The sequence below is a fragment of the Opisthorchis viverrini genome, assembly GCF_000715545.1.
Source record: "Opisthorchis viverrini unplaced genomic scaffold opera_v5_317, whole genome shotgun sequence".
In the NCBI taxonomy this organism is placed as follows: Eukaryota; Metazoa; Platyhelminthes; class Trematoda; order Opisthorchiida; family Opisthorchiidae; genus Opisthorchis; species Opisthorchis viverrini.
In genome coordinates this window covers 334,533-354,487 of record NW_008751972.1, presented here as the reverse complement: position 1 = coordinate 354,487, position 19,955 = coordinate 334,533, and the positions used below count along the sequence as shown (strand labels likewise).

Genomic DNA, 19,955 nt, shown 5'->3' with positions numbered 1-19,955 from the left:
GCCCCAGCATCATCCCGTATTCACCGCTTGGATATACCTGGTAGCGATGGGCCACGAGAGCAATTACTAGCACTTTGCAAGGATGGGGCCGGTGCGTTTAGGAACGCGTACCTATCCATGGGTGGAGGGGCTGAAAGATTCAAGCGGACGGTTCTGCAAAATTTGCTTGGCTTTGTATTGTGCCACTTTCCGGTCGCGGAGGAGATTATCCATTTCTTGCGCGGGCATGGAAACCAAATACGAAAACGGCTCCGAACGACCGGGTGGCCACAAGTGTTTCGGAGCAAGCGACAATCAGATTTGGATCCGTACCGTTGATGTAAATGCGAAGGCACTAATTCTAAGCCGGCGGCCTCAATGACCGTTATGGGGCTGTCCAGAAGCCGGAGTATGTCTGTCACTGATAGCGTAGCACTGCCATAATTAGTGTGATGGCACATCTGCCTACCCTCGACCGTCACTTGCTTCCCACCTAAGATCGTAACCACGATTGAATTTTTCACCTGGCCCTAAATGCTCCTCGGACGAGTTCGTTGTAACCTGCCGAACCTTTCGTTCCAATTTAACCAACCCGGGTCTCCGCTGCGATTTCGGTTTGCCCCATGCACAACTTCAGTCTCATTTAAGGTGTTCGTTTGGCCCTGTGTATTGGCACTATATTCCATAGAGACTATCCCCTACATCTGAAATCCCTACAATAGTGACACCAGTGGGTTCACTTAGATGCAACGCAAACCATATTTTTGAGACAAAACTTGCCATTTGTCTCCACTTTAAATTCTTCCATTTCAACCTACACTTGTGCTTTTGGTGACACTAACCATCTACGTAACCGCCAAGGTCACTCATGGTAAACGATAATTATCAGTTTTGTTCATGAACCAGTCATGAACTAGTCGCACCACACACCCATTGTGTTTTTTTGGTTCCCACAACCTCGTGAATTTTACACGTCATAAACATGTCTCGTTTGTCGTACCTTTCCCCTTGTTGTGTTGCGGCCCGCCACGTTTTAACGCCCGATGACGCCTCGATCGGCATGTTCCCTACACGTTGGGAAATCGATTTTTTATTATTTTGTTCAAGTGTGACTCTCAAGCTTATTCCAAGAAAGCACTATTCAGTTGCTTTTGAGCAGTTGAAGTACACTTTAAGTGGTCCCTATCAAGGATGATTCAACCTGTGACCTGTCAGGGCGAAATATCTGAGGGCGAAATCTCTGAGTAAATCGCTTTCAATTGATTAGGAGCACAGGCGATATCCGCTCAGTCAGCCGTGATATTCAGAGAGGTAATGGAACAGGAGGCAAAAGTAGATTATGCGGGGCGTTTTTGACAGCCTGAAATTTTAACCGCATTTTTCGAAGATCGGCATTAAAGGTTTTGGGATTTTATAGTGTTCTTTTTGCGATTCGTCAGGTTTACACCCACTGTAATAAGTGGGGGACTACATCCGCAACGTGCTTTTGATTTTGCGCCTTATTGCCCGGTACTCTCTCAAAATGACTGGGATTTTGTGTTGATTCAAACCCAGGGCGATCAAGGAGAGGTATTTATGATAAGTCCCTAATGAAAGATAGTCGAGTATATTGGTTTAACTTGTTCTTACGGAGTGAACAGTAATTTTTCCAAGGCAACGGCGTGAATGTTACTCTTATAAATCCGACACCTGCTGTAGCAGCCAAATGAAGTGAAAGATGTGTTCCTATCCGGCAAGACATATAAGACATGAATCCAAAAAAATATGCAAACCTCGTCATTAGATGCTAGTCCGCGAAAAATTTTCCACTTAGACTAAAAAAGAACGAACCAAGCGAGCAGGCAGACATACGTGAGGCAGTTACACCTGCATAAGGTCAGCCACAAAATCAAAGGATACCGTCAAGGTCAAATGAGTGCTGGCAGAGACAAACAATTGCCAGTTCATACGCACGCATTAAACACAAAAGTGGACGGAAGTTACAAATGTGGACAGAGGAAACACGGAGAATTTCAAATGTCAATGTAATGGACGATATACCGCCCTTCAAATTCTCCGCATTGATTCAGCGGGAGACCCGGTTCTGGCGCCCCACCTATGCTCAGCTTCTTTCTACGCCTCCCATAGGAGACCAACAAGAATGATACAAGCCCACTGGCGCCTCATGTGCCGACTGTGATAAAGCACAAATCCATTTTCGTCCCTCGTGTAAATATACTTTCCCGAAATCTCCCCTGAGAACGTCGCCCGCCTTTCCAAAATGCCAAAGTTCTTACTAAGCTATCTGAGCTGGCCTCATATTTATCTACCAGCGCTATAGGCCATCTTCACCTGAGACTAACTCCACTCGCTTCAGTTCTTGAGATGCTCTTATCCACTGAGCACTTGTATGCCGTGAAACGATCATTCATCTTGTGCAATGCGGCAACTACAATGAGAGCACTTAACGACTGCTCGTTTAACGCCACCACTTCCGCCGATAATCAGATATGGCTCTCGGATAGATGCTAAGATCCACGACACACTACAGTGCTATTCGACTTCACGAGAATGATGTGCCCTGTCGGAAGGAGAAATGAACCAACTGTGGTTTGGGTCTCTTATTCTATCTCTACTCATCATCGTTCAAGATGAGTGGCTACTTCCCCGAGCGGCCGTTTTGAATCCCATTGCTCGGACACTTTTCATTCAATACAGATGAGTGAACCGCGTGCAAATTCAGTGCGACGTAAGCGAGCTGCACAATCTTTATCAAACAATTAACTGCTTGGTGGAGTTTGGACATTGAGTATACAAGAAAATGGGGCCGCTCTGCTCGCCATACCCAGTTTATTCAACAGATGCTGGCTGTAACGTAGTGACCAGGAAACAACCTGTGGCCTCACCCGAAAGGAAAACTCAGCCAGTAGTTGAGCACATGATATCATTTTGCCCGAGTTGGTGGACATGTCCTACAGAGCTCCTCATCTCGGGTGACGTCAATAGGGGCAGTAGAGGCCAATTACTATTTTGTTGCATTAAGCATCTTGGCCCAGTTATTCATCCACGCGGCGGAATGAGGTTGTATGTCTTTTGGGAGACAACGTCGCTTAGATTGTTCTCCGACGTCACGTGTGTGCATTGAGTAGGTGATGACACAAATACTTGTTAGTCGAGTTTCAACGAGGGTACAAAATCCAGAAGGTATTTTATGCATATAGTGAGGAACTATTGTGGAGTCTGTCCAAAACACAGTACACTAAGGGTAACCATTTTATTCGCCCTGATTAGATATGCTATTTTGACTGCACACGGTTGTCAAACCTGACCTGACCGGACTCAAGGGAGACCACCCGCGCCACACATGTCTCTACTATCAATAACCCCTGTTCCCCCTCTTCCACGTAGCCGAGCGAAAGACGCAAGACAAAAATTGGCTACTGGTGCGACGCTCCCACATGGTTTGCGTCTACGAGTGCAATGCTGGTTGTAGCAAGTACTATGAACCATTCCAGCTAAGTTGAATCAGTCCAGCATAGTGGAAAGTAACAGGAAAACCTATTGGATATAGGCATTTTAGGTGATAATGTAGTAACCTTGAAAGCACTGCGCTTATCGAGAAACTGACTCTGGCGTATACCGGTCCGTTTATACGACAAGTGAACACTGCGCATCATCTTTCAGGTACCACCCGCCTGAAACAATCAATCGCCTTTTAATATCATTTTATTCCCGACTGCGAAATTGGCCAGTATTTAGAAGCAACTGCATTTTCGTGGCTGTCCGGCCTCTGGGTCGCACTGCGCATTCATGGTGATACTGGATTTCATTTCATGATCTCCTAGATCCCTATCAGCTCCAAGTTTAGAAGTGTAAATGAAACGAAAAGGCCATTCTAAACTTACGATCCTCGATGTCATTCCCCTCGGGAAGCTTAGATAGCGAATTGGCGACAAACATCTGGTTTGGTGGTGTGGACGCTCATGGCCCTGCCTTTAAGATCGTTTAATTACCCCCACGGACCTTCTTGCAGTAAATTCACATTTCTGTTGACGACTAAGGTAGGACTTATAATGTCCGTGATCCTCATCTTTTGCATGGCTGTTGAAACAATGGGGAATGGCCGAGACTTCCAGCGATTCGTTTACTTTTTTGCGGGCTTCACTCTAGATGTAGATAGACTGCACTAAATAATAATAACCATCAAACCACATTCTATTTTATGGCTATATCCTATTAGGTTTCAAAATTTTTTACTCAAATATAGTGAGGTGGCGAAGAACCCCGGACGCAGAAAAACAAACCCTGCTCATTTGGAAAAGAAAAATTGGAAAAGGGGGCGGAATGAGGAAAGGATGGAGAAAAGATATGCAAAATTAGCGGGAGGAAATTCATTAACCGATCCATTACCCGAATCCCGCCCCCATCACTATCCAACGGTTATTTTGCTATATTTACGGATTACCCGCGGACAAGCAATATTCTCTACTCCATCATCTCCACATACGTGAACCCCACTGGAAGATCTAGCTTCCTTGAATTTGCAAGGAACTCTTGCGGATGACGAAAATCCCCTCATCCGATCCAGACTCAGATTCCAACCAATGAGGGCTCAGTATTTTTACCACTCGTTCAACTTGTGTAGTCGCGCCGGACGCTTATTTCACAAGCACAATGTGCCTGCCGAAGTGTGGACCTGGGGACTCACCTAGGCGCTACAGAGTGTGAGTTCTGCTCTTAATTACACTATTACTCATAGCTTGAAAGTCAGCATATGTGTATATGATACCTTTGTGCTGCGGTATGGATGCCCTCGTGCAATGTCTGTGACTGTCTTATACCATCATTGTATTACGCCGGAGTTTCTTCTTGTCGCAGTCTCCTGGGGTTATTAAAACTGAATATCACTATTACCACAACCTTTCGACTTCCAATTTCAATCTATAAGATGACCATGAAAAGCGTCGTAGGGTTTTAGTGAATGAATTTCAGTTTTGGTTTGTGTGTGCTACAACAGTGCATGTGCCGGAGCACACGCAGCTCAAATACCGACTCGTTATCTTAGAGACAATGGTGACAAATGCTGGAACAGCGCGACATTCCTTTTGACCTGCAATAATGTTCATTTTTCTCGTCTTGAACGCTGCTTTTGATTCTGTTGGTCGTTAGAAACCGCGAGTGTCTGGCGATGAAAGGCGTCCATTCCAAATTCTTGTTTCATGATAACAATTCGGAATGTGATTATAGAGCCGCCTCCAACCTCAGAAGCGTCCAAGTGCATACCTCTGTTCGAGCGTTATCGTGGTTCTAGTCCTAACGACCCCCCACCTGCTCTGTTCGTGGAAGGCAGTGAATTCCTCAACCAGTGACCGTCTAGTATGTTTGCTGCTATCTGGGGCGAGATAACTCAGTGATTAGGGCGCGAATTTACTGACCGGAAGGTCCGTCGTTCGAACCCGACCTCTGCCTCTCGACTTCCCCTGTCTCGGCTTGGGCAACCTGGCAGTATCGCGGCCCTCGTGCTTCATTCTGGTGGCATGGCAGTTAGGCATCGAAAGGGTGCTGCAGCTGGACGATTTTTGTCTCATGACAGTTCTAAAGCGGCTGCCTGTTCGGCGTGATGGTCGGACTTGAATGCTGCAGTGGTCCAGCTGGTCATACTAACTGAAATTTCCAACAGGTGCAGGCAAACAGGGGAAACCGAAGAAGAGCGTTCAAATCAAAAGCAGCTAGCCCCCGTATTATGAAGGCGGTCTAAAGCTAAAGTCTTCCTGTTCACGAGGATAGAAGTTTAAAGTTAGGGAGGTGTTTCCCATAGACACGCAGTACATCCTGGTTCATGCAGGCGGCATTGCTTCCTTCCATTGAGGAAGTACAGGTTTGATAAGGTCAGCGCCGAACAACCGGACACTCCGATCGCCCAACGATTGCGCATGATCGCCGACTAGTTGTCTATGCTGTCTAGAAGCAAATAAATCTTGTCATGAACTTAATGTGGCTCTAAGTTCATCTGCTGTGCGTTTCAACACTCATCAGGTCAGCCCACCCTGCAGCTGTGCAGGTCAGGGTATTGATTAATCGGCTCCATGCAGAGTCCTCCCAAGAAAACCCTACTGTTCGCTGTCTGGCTAGTCAGAGGCTAGGGCAAGTATTCCCGGACAAAACCTCACACCTTTCCTCCTTGTGGGTCAGAAGTTTGAGCCCGCGGTTCGAGGAGGAGTACTCGTCCTCCCACTAGGAATCAAGACGTATCATTTGTCCGCTCATTTCGTTTTTCACTGATGTGTTTTGCCAGTCCCATTCTACTCTACAAACGAACGTTGCCTGTTATTTGATTGCATATCTTATCTACCGAGCTGCACTTTGGCAATAAACAAAATAACGCTTCGCTAAACCATGGGATTTTTTCTGTATATAAGCTTTCAACTTCCGCACCCATCTCAACTCACCAGACAGTTAGTGCTCGCCCAAACTTTGTACCCCCTGGAAATTTGTGTATCGTGTCTTTAAAACCGTTGCCTTGAATCTTGAAGGGCCCATGGCGAACCCAGCCCTCACGCATTTCACTCTGTGTATCCGGTGATCCATATGATGGGGGTGATTCGATGACTCGTGGAATGTGTGGCGTGGGGATTGCGCTCAGTCCTGAAGCTGAATGCACTTTGCTGGTTTGGATTCCAGTAAACACTTTGCTGTCCGGTTATCCAGCTCAGTCAGGGTCATTACTACTCCACATAAAAACTGGTTCCTGTTTGTACTGTCAGCATATTTCCAATGAACTGTGGTTCTGATGCTGAGAAGGATGCTTTCTGTCGAAATTCATTCGGGCTCATTTGCCAAGCAAGAAGCATTAACACTGCCATGTCTGCGGGTGATGTAAGTTCCTCTTGGTTCCTTAGACATACATCCTGGCGGTCAATTCGGCGCAGACAACGGATAGTGGCTCCTCTGTTTGTGCTGACCATGAACTGTTTCTGGTGGGCACTAATTTTCAACGTAATTGTTCGCATCGCGTTACCTGGCCACAAAGTGCAAGTGATCCATGGAGCTAGGTCACTGCTATCAGCCGCCGGTGAAGAGCCAAATTCAGCACTACCGTTTCCTCGGACACTCAACTTGATTCCAATCAATCCACGGTGCGAGCACCTCTGGCAATCTGCTTTCATTTAGGTACTCGCAATTCAGCTAGAAGTATGTCGATATGCCATTTTCGGAAAGCTACCACTGCTCAGATACTCTAAGAAGTAAACGAACACCACTGGGTACGAATACGTGGGTGAAGCATGATAGCATGTAAAATGAGTTATGCTAGTGGCGTTCACAGCTGTCTGTCCGACCTTTGACACGGTCGAATGACCATCGAAAATCATCGTGACCTTTAATCCTGATTGATGTTCGGAAATACATACCAACAGGCAGCGAATACAATGGCGCATGCAAACTCCGCAAATACCAAATAGTGGAGACTCAAGGAAACTATCGAGCGCTTTGGTGAACAATGAACTCTTCGGTAATGGAGAAGACATTTGCCACCGGAAACAGCCTCACCCTAAGCCAGATAATACGACCGAATTTTTCAAAGAAAGCAACCGTCAGTGAAATAGCGAAAGAAAAAGGTGGCTCCGTAGTTAGTTTAAAAGAAGGCCGATAGAAATGGTGTACCGAACACTCCGAAGAGCAGTCTAGCTGGCCTCAATCAACACATCCCATGAAGATAGTGCATGCGAGCGAATGAAATGTAAACCTCAATCAATAAAGTGCGAAATATAAGCAGTGAAACTTGAGAAGGCACCAGAAACGGATGGTTTGCATCCAACTCTCTTCAAAAAAAGACAGCATGACATCAGTGTTCAACACCGATGCTTCACTGCCGTAACTCTCTTCAAAGAAGGCGAAAAATCCCTTGTTGCATTTCTGACAAAATTTATTGATACTATATGGAATGACGTGAAAATGCCTGCTGAATGCAACAGTTATTTCCATCTAAAAATCGTTCAGCTGACCACCCCTTCAGTGCCCAGCTGCCATGTCAACGCAAAGAGGCACGAGGGCTGAGTACTGTCAGTCAAGGCTAGACAGGAACAGTCGAGATGCAGATGTGGAGTTCTAACCACAAACCTCCCGGTCCGTAAGCTGGCGCCTTAAGCATTGCGCTATCTCGAGGTTCCTATCTAAGAAAGGGGTTGCTTACACGTCGTGAAACAATCGAGGCATTAGCATGGCGGTTCTCGCGTCACAATTACTCTTTGGTCTCATCCTTCAGATATGTGGAAACCAATTTGGGTCTCGTCCTGCTAGGGTATGCAAAGATCACCCTTCGACAGATCCCGGAACAGTGATACTACTTCCGACAACTAATAATGGTGGTCCTTCTTAACTTGAATACTGTCTTTGACTGTGGGGACCGTCAAACAGTATGGTAGTGTGTGCAGCAGAGATATTCCTCATAAATTCTTGATCCCTTCGAAGCGCTGTTCATCTACCCCCGTGGACGTCTGAGTTCACCACACCAAATGGTGCCAGGCAATTCCGCCATTGATGTGGTCGTGGATGACTCATACCATGGATGACTCATATCATAATCCGTGTGCATCTCAGGGCATTCGCTCGCAGATCTTGCGACCAAATGGCTCAGTGGTTAGGGGCGAATATACTGACCAGAAAGTCCGTAATTCGAATCCAACCTCTGCCTCTCGACTTCCCTTGCTTGGCCTCTAACACCCCGGGGATCGAAGTACTCTCGAGGCGTTCACTCACAGGCATTGAGTACGCTTGCGATATTACTCTTTTGAGTCAGACTCATGCCTGCAGATGAACCGATCAGTGTGGTGGATAAGTTTGTCTGTTTGGGCGGCTGCATGGGCTCTGTCAGATTGACGAAAGCACTTACGAGTTGGGAAGTTCGGGACAATTTATGTCACCATTCGACATTTGTGGCGCGGACTCTGTTGAATAAACTGACCAACTTTGACATGCGCTTTGTACCTTCAAAGTGCAAAGTTGTGCTTCAAAACCTACCTCTTACAATTGAAGGGTTCTAGAGAATTTCACACACTTCGGTAGTTGTAGTAGCTCTGATGTAAGTGCGTCTGATGAAGACAGTGCATGAATCTCAAAGACCCAAATCTCGTTTGCTAATCTGCGCCACTTGTAGCGTATCATTTGGTTTCATGGGTTGCGTGTGCCAGGCTACAGTAAGGGCAGTTTTGTTGTTTGGGTGCGAAACGTGGCCTCTGCGGACCAATGATATGCGGCGTCTTCAGGCTTGTAATGCCTCAGAAGTGTTCAGGTGTAGGATGGCTTCAACAACTTCGTGACGAGGTGGTTAGAAAGCTGTTGCGTCTGTGAAACATACTTCTGTCGCAGAATCCATCCAGCACCGTCAACTGCGGTGGCTCAGTTGTGTGCTACGCATATCGAAATACCAAGTTACAATCGTTCAGCTGTAGCATCCTTTCGGTGCCTGGCTGTCATGCCACGCAAAGGAGGCACGAGGGCTGGGTTACTCTCAGGTTCCCAAAGCCTAGGCAGAGGATTTCGAGAGGCAGAGGTCGGGTTCGAACCACGGACCTTCCGGTCAGTAAATTCGCGCTGTAACCACTTGGGCCATCTCGCCCCCCCGTGACACCATCAACCAAAACGGGTGTTGCCGTCCGTTCCAGGATGGGATCCCCGTGATTTTGTCTACGCGTGGCTGAAGAAATTGCGAGAACTGGCGGCTGTTCGGTGTCAGTGGCGTGCGTGCCGTCAGTTTTTTTTCCAGATTGTCTTACTGAGAGCTTGGAGGTGTAGGCGCTTCAGAATGCTCGACATAGGCCAGCAGTGGACCCCTCCCTCACCCACTCTTTTTCTTTCCTTTTCACTCCAAGACTTTGAATATAACTAGATGAATTATATGGCTGTGTGACGTTGAAGCATCAGTGTCGACGTTGTTGTTCCTGTCTCTGATGATGATGTTGTTTGCGGGTGACATCAGTTTCACTGTGTAGAATAGAGTGTACAATCTTGTGGTTCAGTGCACTTTAGTCTTTGACTCAGAGACGTGTTGGTTTTGTGTGGAGGACCGTCGCTTTCTCCGGAGCATTGCGCGTACCATGTGAGAACATCAAGTCATTGATATTAAATTTCGTCAAATGGATTTCAAGGAAGGTAAATCATCCTTGCTAGGTCAGCTGGTCATTTTCCACAGGTTACGCTGGTTAGGCCATGTACTTCGTATCCAGGAGGAGCCTTGCAGAACTCTCTTCGTACGGCAGTGAAGCATCGGTGTTGAACACTGGTGTCATGCTGTCGGTAACGGAGCGTGAAACTCTTCCCTAGCCAATTCGATAGCGTTGGTAGCAACCGTCTCCCCAACCCCGGGACGAGACAAACCAATCGCTAATGACACAAATTTGCTGTGTTGCTCAGCCAATGAAGATCTTGAATTGTAGCTACCGCCCACGCCGCGTACTTCTTTCACTGTACCATGACAAAGAGAATCACTTAATGTCCCTGAACTGGCTGGCCGTCGCCTCCAACGCGTGGCTATCATGCCCTTATTCTTCTATCAGAATCGCGATACCTGTAATTCTCGCTGACCTGAACAACCACGAAAATCATCCTAGAAGCTGTCTTCCTCGGCCTGAGAGCCGCCGCCTGTTCGAGAGCATGCGCACATAATAAACAAACACTGTTTGCTGGGTCTAGATCCATTGGTCTTGTTTAACCTAGTAATGGATAGACGGCTGTTTACTGAAATAGTTCAGCGTAGCGCGTTCAGCCCTGAAGCACAACTCCTACGCCGTACGTACCACAAGCCACTGCATCAGGATCATGAGACGCCAGAGTAGTTTAGTGTCAGAAGTTCGGGTTCTTTCCGAGCTGTTTGAGGTGTATGGTAAACTGAGGTCTTGTGTGCCTATTTCCGAGACGCAGCATACATCGAAGGCCTACCTGTTATCTAATTTCACACGGAAAATGGACGATGAAAGCGCTGACTGGTTCCTGGTTATAAGTTTGCCGCCCCATGTGTGGGAAGAATGAATGTGTGCGGAGAAGAAACGGGATCTGTGAAGGGTGTAGTAGACACAGGTGGCTAATAATCGTTCAGCTGAAACACCCTTTCGGTGCCCAGCTGCCCCGTCACTTGAACGAGACTCGAGAGCTTAGATACTGCCAGGTTTCCTAATCCCAGACAGGAGCAGTCGAGATTCTGAGGTTGTGTTCGAACTACGGATCTTTCTGTCACTAACCCAGCGTCCTAACTACTGAGCTGTCTCGAGCAGTTTTATGCGACTAGCGGGTCAAGAGGTAGATTTGAAGGTCAAGCGTACGATGTTGCGATTAAAGGTAGTGGGGGGGGGGACGTATATGGTGTCGTCCAGAACTAATACCTGCCGACCGGTCAATCAGCATGCTAGATTATTTCCAGGCTGGACAGAGAACAAACCGTCTCTTGAGTCGAAAAGACCAGACTGATTCCACAGCGATGCTGCTTACTCGATCCCGCTTTACGGGCTGCCAAAGTGATCCCGTCAGGTATTGCGTAAAACAAACCTTTGAGCCCAAATTCACAGATTTTTACGCTACAAAACTAGGAATTTTGGACCACTGTGAAAGAAAAATTCGAACTATTTGCTTCACTTTGTGGACATGCCTATGTATGGGCTGATGGTTTCTTGTCGCATTCGCCTGACCTAAGTAATACCAAAAGCACACTATTTGTAACCATATCCTTCTTATTTTTTTCAAGAAGTGGTACCAGGTAACCATCTCAGCCTTGGCTAATTAGCAGAAATACGATTTTTTAAGAGCTGACTTGCTGTAATGTGTTCTTCGTTTTCTCTCAGTAAGTTAGGACAAAACTCATCCAACTATTGAACTGATCTACGGAGTCACGCTACAGGACGCTTTCTTGCAGGCACAAGTACACAAAGAAGCATCAGGATACAGTTTTTAATGGGACATTTTTACATGTATGGTTGGAAGCTCGAGAAAAGCTTGGAACGTTGACCCTTTTGATGCCTCACGAGACTGTACTGGAATGTTTGACTAGTTTCAGGACAACTAAATGCGGTTCTACTGGTAGAATCCGATCCCTACTTCTACCAGCGAATGTTATTTTAGAAATGTAGACAGATCTGGGCAATCTCTTGAATGTCTAACCGATACGCATACCATACGAATCTCTCGGAAATCTTGAATGAACTAGACCGCCCCACAGAGGCGAAAAATGGACAGCATTATACCACGGAAATCACACTCAGCCGATAGCGGCATCTACCAAAAGCATTTCGCATATGGCATTTGCTTAATTACGGAATGTGCCGTGATGTTCAACACGAGTCATCATAAACATATTCGAACCCTTACGGCGTAACAGCTGATGCTCTAGTAATGTTACTTCATTTTCAAAATCTTAAGTGCTATTGTGCTGCCACAGCCGTGCTCTTAGAATAGAACCTTTCCAACAAGGGCACGATTTCCCGAGATGTGTTTTCATGGACGCTTCGTACGACAGATATTTTGATAATTCGTGGATTGCTGCTAAGAGGCCTCATGTAGGATACAAGGTGTATGGCATGCTGGGGGCGAGATGGTTCAGTGGTTAGAGCGCGAATTTACTGACCGATAGGTCCGTGGTTCAAAACCGACCTCCGCCTCTCGACCTCCCCTGTCTAGGCTTAGGCGACCTGGTAGTATCCCAGCTCTCGTGTTCCCTTCTGGTGGCATGGCAGTTAGACACCGGAAGGGTGCTACAGCTGTATGGGTGCTGATGACGCGGTCATGTCCTAGTGAGTCCTTATCTGTCAGGCAACTCACCCTGTTGGTTCTTCCTACATGTTCGCGGGTCTACCACACCGATAGGATCATCCTGCATGGGTTACTACAACTATCCTCGCTATTTTGAAACCGTCTATTGCTAGCCCTTGTAATATTTCGTTGTTTAATTTCCACCGCGTACGAAACTCCCCACTTCATGTTGCTTTTCGTCATTCTTCTATATTTTGCCCACAATACAGACCTAACAAGGTTAGACAGGAGTTACATTTCACCGGGAACGATGAGCAACACAAACGCCAACATAGTCCAGATGTTGCAGTCTCCGAGGTGTCATCTTACGATGCCTACCTTCCATTTGGTGGACAATTCACTGGCACTGACACGCTTGACTGTGTACCTGTTCCTACAGAAGATTCTCAGGCTAGCTTGCGACGGGAGAAATCTCGGATTGCAGCCAAAGTTCGTCGTCAGAAGGAAAACCAGTCACTTGTTCGACTGCGGCTTACACTACCCATTCATGCGGGTAAAGCAACTCACCCGCCGCACATTCGAAAGCCAGCAGAAAGCTACTCTTCCGTCGTTGATGACGACAATGACTCATCCAATGGTGACCGGCTGGACAGCTTCGCTCTGTGTGAAGTACCCAGCTACCGCGCTGCTTGCTCCGTGTCCCGACAACAGCAGATGGCTGCACCGGAATTTGAAAAGGCTGTAACCATTCGTCTGGCTGGCAACTCGCTTTGTTTGTACAATTGGCTTTATCCAGAGGAACATTCAGGTTAGAACTCATCTATGTGGCAAACTGGTCATATCCCCTAATTGTGTTGCTGTCATTATTGTCCATTTTCATGCGGTTAATGTCAAAAACTGCAGATTAAAACACTCATGTTATTGGTTTTCACACAGACAGACACACATACATACAGATAGATAGATAGACAGACAGACAGGCAGGCAGGCAGATATCCACTAGTAGTAACTCTGATGCCGCTAACCGTTACAGTCACCGATTCTCCCTGTCTACGAAACCTGAAGCTCCGCCAGCATTCAAGTTCAAATTTTTTGACTTCATTTGAAACTCAAATCTAAAAGGCCAAAACGCATGCCACAGACACACGAAAATTATAATTTAGTGAATATATTGTCCGACTTTAGGAGAATAAAAGAGTTGCAATATTGGTCACATTTTTTTCGTCCGCCCTTTTTGAGGATCCTAAAACTTCGAGAAGACTGTTTATCTTCAAATGTGAAGTTTTAAGCGGATGATTACCTCTCAGGGTACGATATGTATGTTCACAAGAGGCTCGATCATCAATTCGCGAACCAATGGTCGCATGTGTGAATAGCAGCTTGTATCTCAGTCGGGATTTAGCCAATATGCCTATGCCTTTACGTTCTTTTCTGAAACCGATGCTCCTCAAAAAGTCCAAAATTTCTTGTAGTACTTTGACCTTATATCGACATACTCATAAGTCGTCGCTGTAGGAAATAAGCACAAGTCCCGCAAGTAAGGTCAACCGATTGATTTGACAAGGTCTTCGAATATGGAGATTTAATTTCAAGCAAGAGCCCGCGAACTTTCCTGAACGTTTGGTCAGGTTGGTCACCTTGTACAGACTTGAAAATGATCCAACGTATTACAGATCCTGTTCTAAAGCAATGTGTAAGGGCCATGTAGACACTTGGCGTCATGCAGAGCGAACGCTTCTGATACACAATTGAGTCGCCAGCTAGGTCGCTTAACGATTTGTTGTGGATGAACTCTGATACCGATTGGAGACTCGTCAATCGCACTTAGTCGGATGTGGAATACCAACTGACCTGAATTTGCCGGATGTGTGCCGCGATAGTCCTAACCTAGCAGTACTGAGGGATGAATTTCGAATTTTGAGTCATTCTTCTAAACATTGTTTGAGTTAGATTGGGGGCGAGATGGCCCAAGTGGTTAGAGCCCGAATTTACTGACCGGAAGGTCCGTGGTTCGAACCCGACCTCTGCCTCCCGACTTCCCCTGTCTAGGCTTGGGCAACCTGACGGTATCCCAGCCCTCGTGCAACCTTCGGGTGGCATGGCAGTTAGGCATTGAAAGGGTGCTACAGCTGAACGATTTTTTTGAGTTAGATTTCAGAACGCAAACTGATGAACATTAATGTTTTCAAGATTTCCTCTGGTCAGTCAAACAGCAGAGGGCTTGCAACACTGAAACCGAATGATTCGAGAAAAATACGTGAAGTCATTGGAATCGTTTGTCTGTTTGTCCGGTGGTCGCGTATGAGTCAGAGTATGAAAGTCTTATTGGGCGTGTCAGAAGACTAAGTGACATTTTCCTGCACCCAACCACTGCATACTAAGGTGGCTGGGCCATGTGTTACGCATGCCGAGTTACTGTTTGCCGAGATAAGCGCTGGTTTTTTGTGCTTACTTTGGAGTGGTGCAAACTTAGAGATGGACAGAGTTTTACATGGGTAAAGAGAATTTTTGAATCTTGACAGTCGTTCACGTAGTGGTGCATCGATTGGCCTGCATCCTAGACAGATCTACCCGTAAGTAGTCGTTGATCCATTGAACTGCCGCGCGCAGTAAGTAAACCAACAGCGGCTCATGCGTATCTGGTGCTGCATGCAAGTACTTGGTACCGACGTAAAACCGAAATAATGCGGTCAGCGGACGGATGTGCCGAGGCCTGTCACAAGCCATCGATCGACCTAACATTGATGGCGTAATAAAAGACCTCGGCATCAGTTACTTGTTTATCGTCGACGTATGCAATGCTGCGTAGTCTATGGTCGAAAACAAATAGTCGTCAGCTCCCGCGTAAAATGACCATGCCTCACATCCAAACAAAAGCACTGGTCATGTTGCAAGCCAAACGGCGCAGGTGCCACCAGTGGTTAGGTTGAACACAGGCTGAACGGGATTGTTCTGTCTCAGCACTCGCATCGGCTGGCTGAAGTGACAGTACTATGTCTGTTAGCTGAGGGGGGCTTGATGGCTCGGTGGTAAGAGCGCGAATTTACTGACCGGAAGGTCCTTGGTTCGAACTCGATATCTGTTTTTCGACTACCCCTGCATAGGCTTGAGCAACCTGGCAGTATCCAAGCCCTCGTACCTCTTTTGGCAGCTAGACAGATGAATGATATCTGTCAGCCACTTCTAGTGGGTTGGTTGTCTCAGCCAGGTTAGATGATGTTCCACTCTATTTTCAAGCAGATATTTGCAGTTGGTTGTAGAAAGCCCATCCGGAGACAACTCTTTCGCAGTATCCCGAATTTTATTGGGACCTGATCCAGGAAGGACATCATCTACTTGGTGTAAATCAATCAGGTCTATGGGAGCTGCTCCTAAGTCAGTACACGTTTGATGGACAACTTTGTTCACGAACGTGGGTAGTATGGACAAGAGGTGAATTCTGGAGAAATTTCTCCACTGAACCTCACATACTCAGATTTTGGAAGCGGAGAAGTGCGTTAAAGAATTCCAGAATGTCATTATCAGTTGGACTCAGCCATAATACAAAGCAACAAGGTGAGCTACCTTCAGATAAGACAAGGCGATTATTGGTAACGATAGTGGTTGACGGAGGGTGGAGAAATGGCCCATGTATTCACGGCCTGGATGAAACCCTGTCTGCTTCCACGGTTTTACCATCCTCTGGTGCTTCGGAGTCTTCACTGGATGGGAAAGAGGGGTTTTCTTGAAAGCTTCATTTATACATAACAAGAGTGGTTAGATTTTACTGAGCCGTTTGAAAATCGTTCAGCTGTAACGAACACCCTTCGGTGCCTAACTGTCCTGACACACGGAGGAAGCACGGGGACTGAGATACTGCCAGGTTGCCCGAGCCTAGGCAGGGGAAGTCGAGAGGCAGAGGTCGGGTTCGAACCACGGACCTTCCGGTCAGTAAATCCGCGCTCTAAACACTTGGGCCATTTCGCCCCTCCCCGTAGCCTTTAACTCATCCGTTTTATACGCAAAGCAGTGGGGGTGGGACCTGTCCGGAGCCAATGACTCCAAAGTCTGACCCACCTGGGTGTGAGAAGTTGGTCTGGTTTGATAACGGATAATAAGTCATGGAAATCTGACCAGCTGTTGGGCGATCGAACTTCGAGAGCATTAGGATCCAAATTTTCTGACCTGTTTTTGTTGGGGCCAAGCCAACATTGCTGTCTCCATGTTTATGGATTTGTTAGTTGCCCGAATGTGGTGGTTAGAGCGCGAGTTTACTGACCGGAAGATCCGTGGTTCGAACCTGACCTCTACCTCTCGACTTCCCTGTCTAGGCTTGGGCAACCTGGCAGTATCCCAGTCCTCGTGCTTCCTTCTGGTGGCATGGTAGTTTGGCACCGAAAGGGTGCTACAGCTGAACGAAGGAAACTCACCACAGTAAATTTTCACCTCAAAACCGTCTCCTATTGCTCACAGTAAGGGGTTTGCTGGCTTCGCTAGCGCGGCTTAACTTCCAGAAAGGGAATCCTAACTAGCATAACTCGCGGTAGCACTTAAACTTGATCACCACATCAGAGTAACGGCTTTTTGTCTGACTCGTCTGGAAAGGGGTATATGACTAGGGGGTGCGTATTTGTTCATTGACACAACCACATATTATGTGTAGAATTGTCCCTTCGCCTACCCATACCGTGGATGAAATCGTTCAGAATGTCCTTCCTTTCTATAGCTTTGTGCGTGTGATTTTGATTGCATGGCGCTTCATTTTGCTGCTTTAAATAAAATTTGGTGGAATCTTGCTTCATGTTGCCCCCCCCCACAGATCCATCAACTACTACCACGTTTTGCGATACGGCTCGCGCATTCGGACCACTTGTTCGTCAACCTCAGTCTGTTTTTTCCCAGCCTTCGCTCAGTCTGTGGTCTCAAAGCTTGCTCGCACTGGTGGTCGATACGGCGGAGAACACCGTGGTCTTTGCACCCCCATCATACTCTCAACTCATTGGACTTCCGTGGGCACGTTGACTTCCATAACTTGAATGCAATGTTTCACATTGTTGGCCCTTTTCCAATCTTTGATTTAGCTGTTGTTCCTCTGCCGAACGTCCAAATCTAAACTCAACCCCAAAGGCACCGCATACGCTTTTCCGTTTCTAGTATTTTGGTCGAATTTCACTCAGTGTAAGCTACTGGGGCACGCACAGCATGTAACCAGCGACAACACCTAACGCATCTCAATTGTTTGGCAGTCACGATCCACCACACTCCAAGTTCGCTAGTTTGTGAATATTTCTTGCATCAGACATTGCACAAAGACTCAAATTTCAGCGTATGCTCTGGTCGCTAAAATCTGTCCTTGTGTGAACTCACAAATGATCTTTTACGGATAGAGGAATTCACGGGAAAAGAAAACTTTTTGTCAAATGGGGATAAAATAATAATAACCGTTCGGCTGTAGCACCCTTTTGGTGCCAGCTGCCATACCACCCGAAGTTTGGACGAGGGCTGGGATACTGCCAGATCGCCCAAGCCTAGACAGAAGAAGTCGAGAGGCAGAGGTCGGGTTCGAACCACGGACCTTCCGATCAGTAAATTTGCCCTCGTACCACTTGGGCCATTTCACCCCAAATGGGGATCTCCACGAAGTGAACGTCAGTTTGTCCCAGTCATGAATATGCAAGGATGTTACATACCTGGTGCATTCAAAACAGACCAGGGGGAATGCCTACACAGTGCACTCACCGGAACTGTCCAAGGCATCCAGTCAGCCGATACATTATTAGCAAGCTTGATGTCTTATGAAAGTGTTTCTTCGAGGCGGTTTACTGTGTTAGCTTCTCTAGTATCCTCAATCGAGATTTCATCCTGCCAGTGAAGCGAATCCATGGTAAAAAGTCGAGAAGCACTGTACAACTCTTTCATCCTAATTGGGCATCATCAGCAGTGCGCACCTCAGGAAACCCCAGGGAGCTTCGAACCCGCGACCTCCCGGCTAGTAGTTTGAACGTTCAACCTTTCAGCAACGGGTTGATCAGCTGATCAGTTTGCACTTGGACGGGATATAGCTACACTCATCCTTCAATCACGGGATCCACGTCACACTCTAACCAGCTCCTCGAGTTGCGACTCAGATGGACTTTTCATTCGTCCGATGAATTTTCTCTCTCTGAGTTACTTGAAGATTGATGGTGCGAGTTAATCGCAATGCAGATCACTCGCTCATGGCCGAGTACTGCAACTGAAAATTGCCAAAATGCCACACTACCAGCAGCTTCCAGGATCTGCCGACAATGACTGGCGGGAGGTGACGAAATGGATTACCTCCTCGAGGAGCCAAGCTGTCTTTGAGGCTGTTTTCTGTCTTTCTTTGACGGTAACCACCCTAATCAGTTGAAAGCGGTATGTGATCCTTCCAAAATATACACGTTCGAAGTTTCCAGTGAGTTGTTCACCTGGGGCTAGATGGCTCTGTGGTTAGAGCGCGAATTTACCGAATAGAAGGTTCGTAGTTCGAACCGACCTCTGTATTTTGACTTCCGCAGTCTAGGCTTGGGCAACCTGACAGTATTCCAGCCCTCGTGCTTCATTTGGGTGGCACAGCAGCGATGTACCGAAAGGGTGTTACAGCTGAAGGATAATTTATTATTCTAATTGCTTACCTGGCGCGTTTCTCCGCCCTAATTTGTCTACTTTTCATTCCATCTCCCACCTATCAGAATTCTATCATCGGCCTTCAGCTACCGGAATTACGCGCAAGACAGTTTGTTGCGGCAGCGTCGGTCTCTACTTCTCCATCCCCGAAGTTGCGAACTGTAAAGCCGCCCGTAACCCAGACCCGTTCCACTGATTCGAACAGTTCCATGCGCTGGTCGCCCGATGCGTGCTTTCCAAGTAGTACCGCTTGTTCGCCATCCAGCTCCTCTTTCTCAGAAAAGTCTGAACGCTTGGTTCCGGGGGCAAGCTGGCCGGTGGCATTCGGTGATCGTTATGGTCATTTGACTACACTTATCCCTCCGGATTCCTCTCTCGGTTCCCCCAATCTCTCCAGTCCTGTCGACTCTAATATGGTCCTGTCGCGAGCCTCCTCGAAGGACTATCCCAGTGTCGTAAGTCATCTTTGTACCACAGAGTGAATTCGGGGCTACATGTTCTTGTCCATTGTTTGTCTTCTTGGGATTCGATGTTGCATGCCTTTCGTACGACTTACATTTTACCGCCGCCATTGTTGTGGTTGTGATACGTCCTTTGCGAGCGCGGCTTGAATGGCCTGGTTCATGTATTTACGC

At 47.0% G+C, this 19,955-nt stretch overlaps 1 protein-coding gene across 1 annotated transcript in view; it reads left to right on the top strand.

Annotated features, from left to right (window-relative positions):
* Nucleotides 1-4,594: 4,594 nt before the first annotated feature.
* The window catches only part of T265_09891 (hypothetical protein), a gene marked incomplete at both ends in the record, with an annotated part of 70,947 nt that continues 55,586 nt past the window's right edge, over nt 4,595-19,955 (top strand). Inside the window, 4 exons of the mRNA XM_009176103.1 lie at nt 4,595-4,682; nt 12,963-13,501; nt 17,492-17,640; nt 19,386-19,775. Coding sequence (XP_009174367.1) covers nt 4,633-4,682; nt 12,963-13,501; nt 17,492-17,640; nt 19,386-19,775 — 1,128 coding nt within the window. The remainder of the gene's footprint in view (nt 4,683-12,962; nt 13,502-17,491; nt 17,641-19,385; nt 19,776-19,955) is intronic.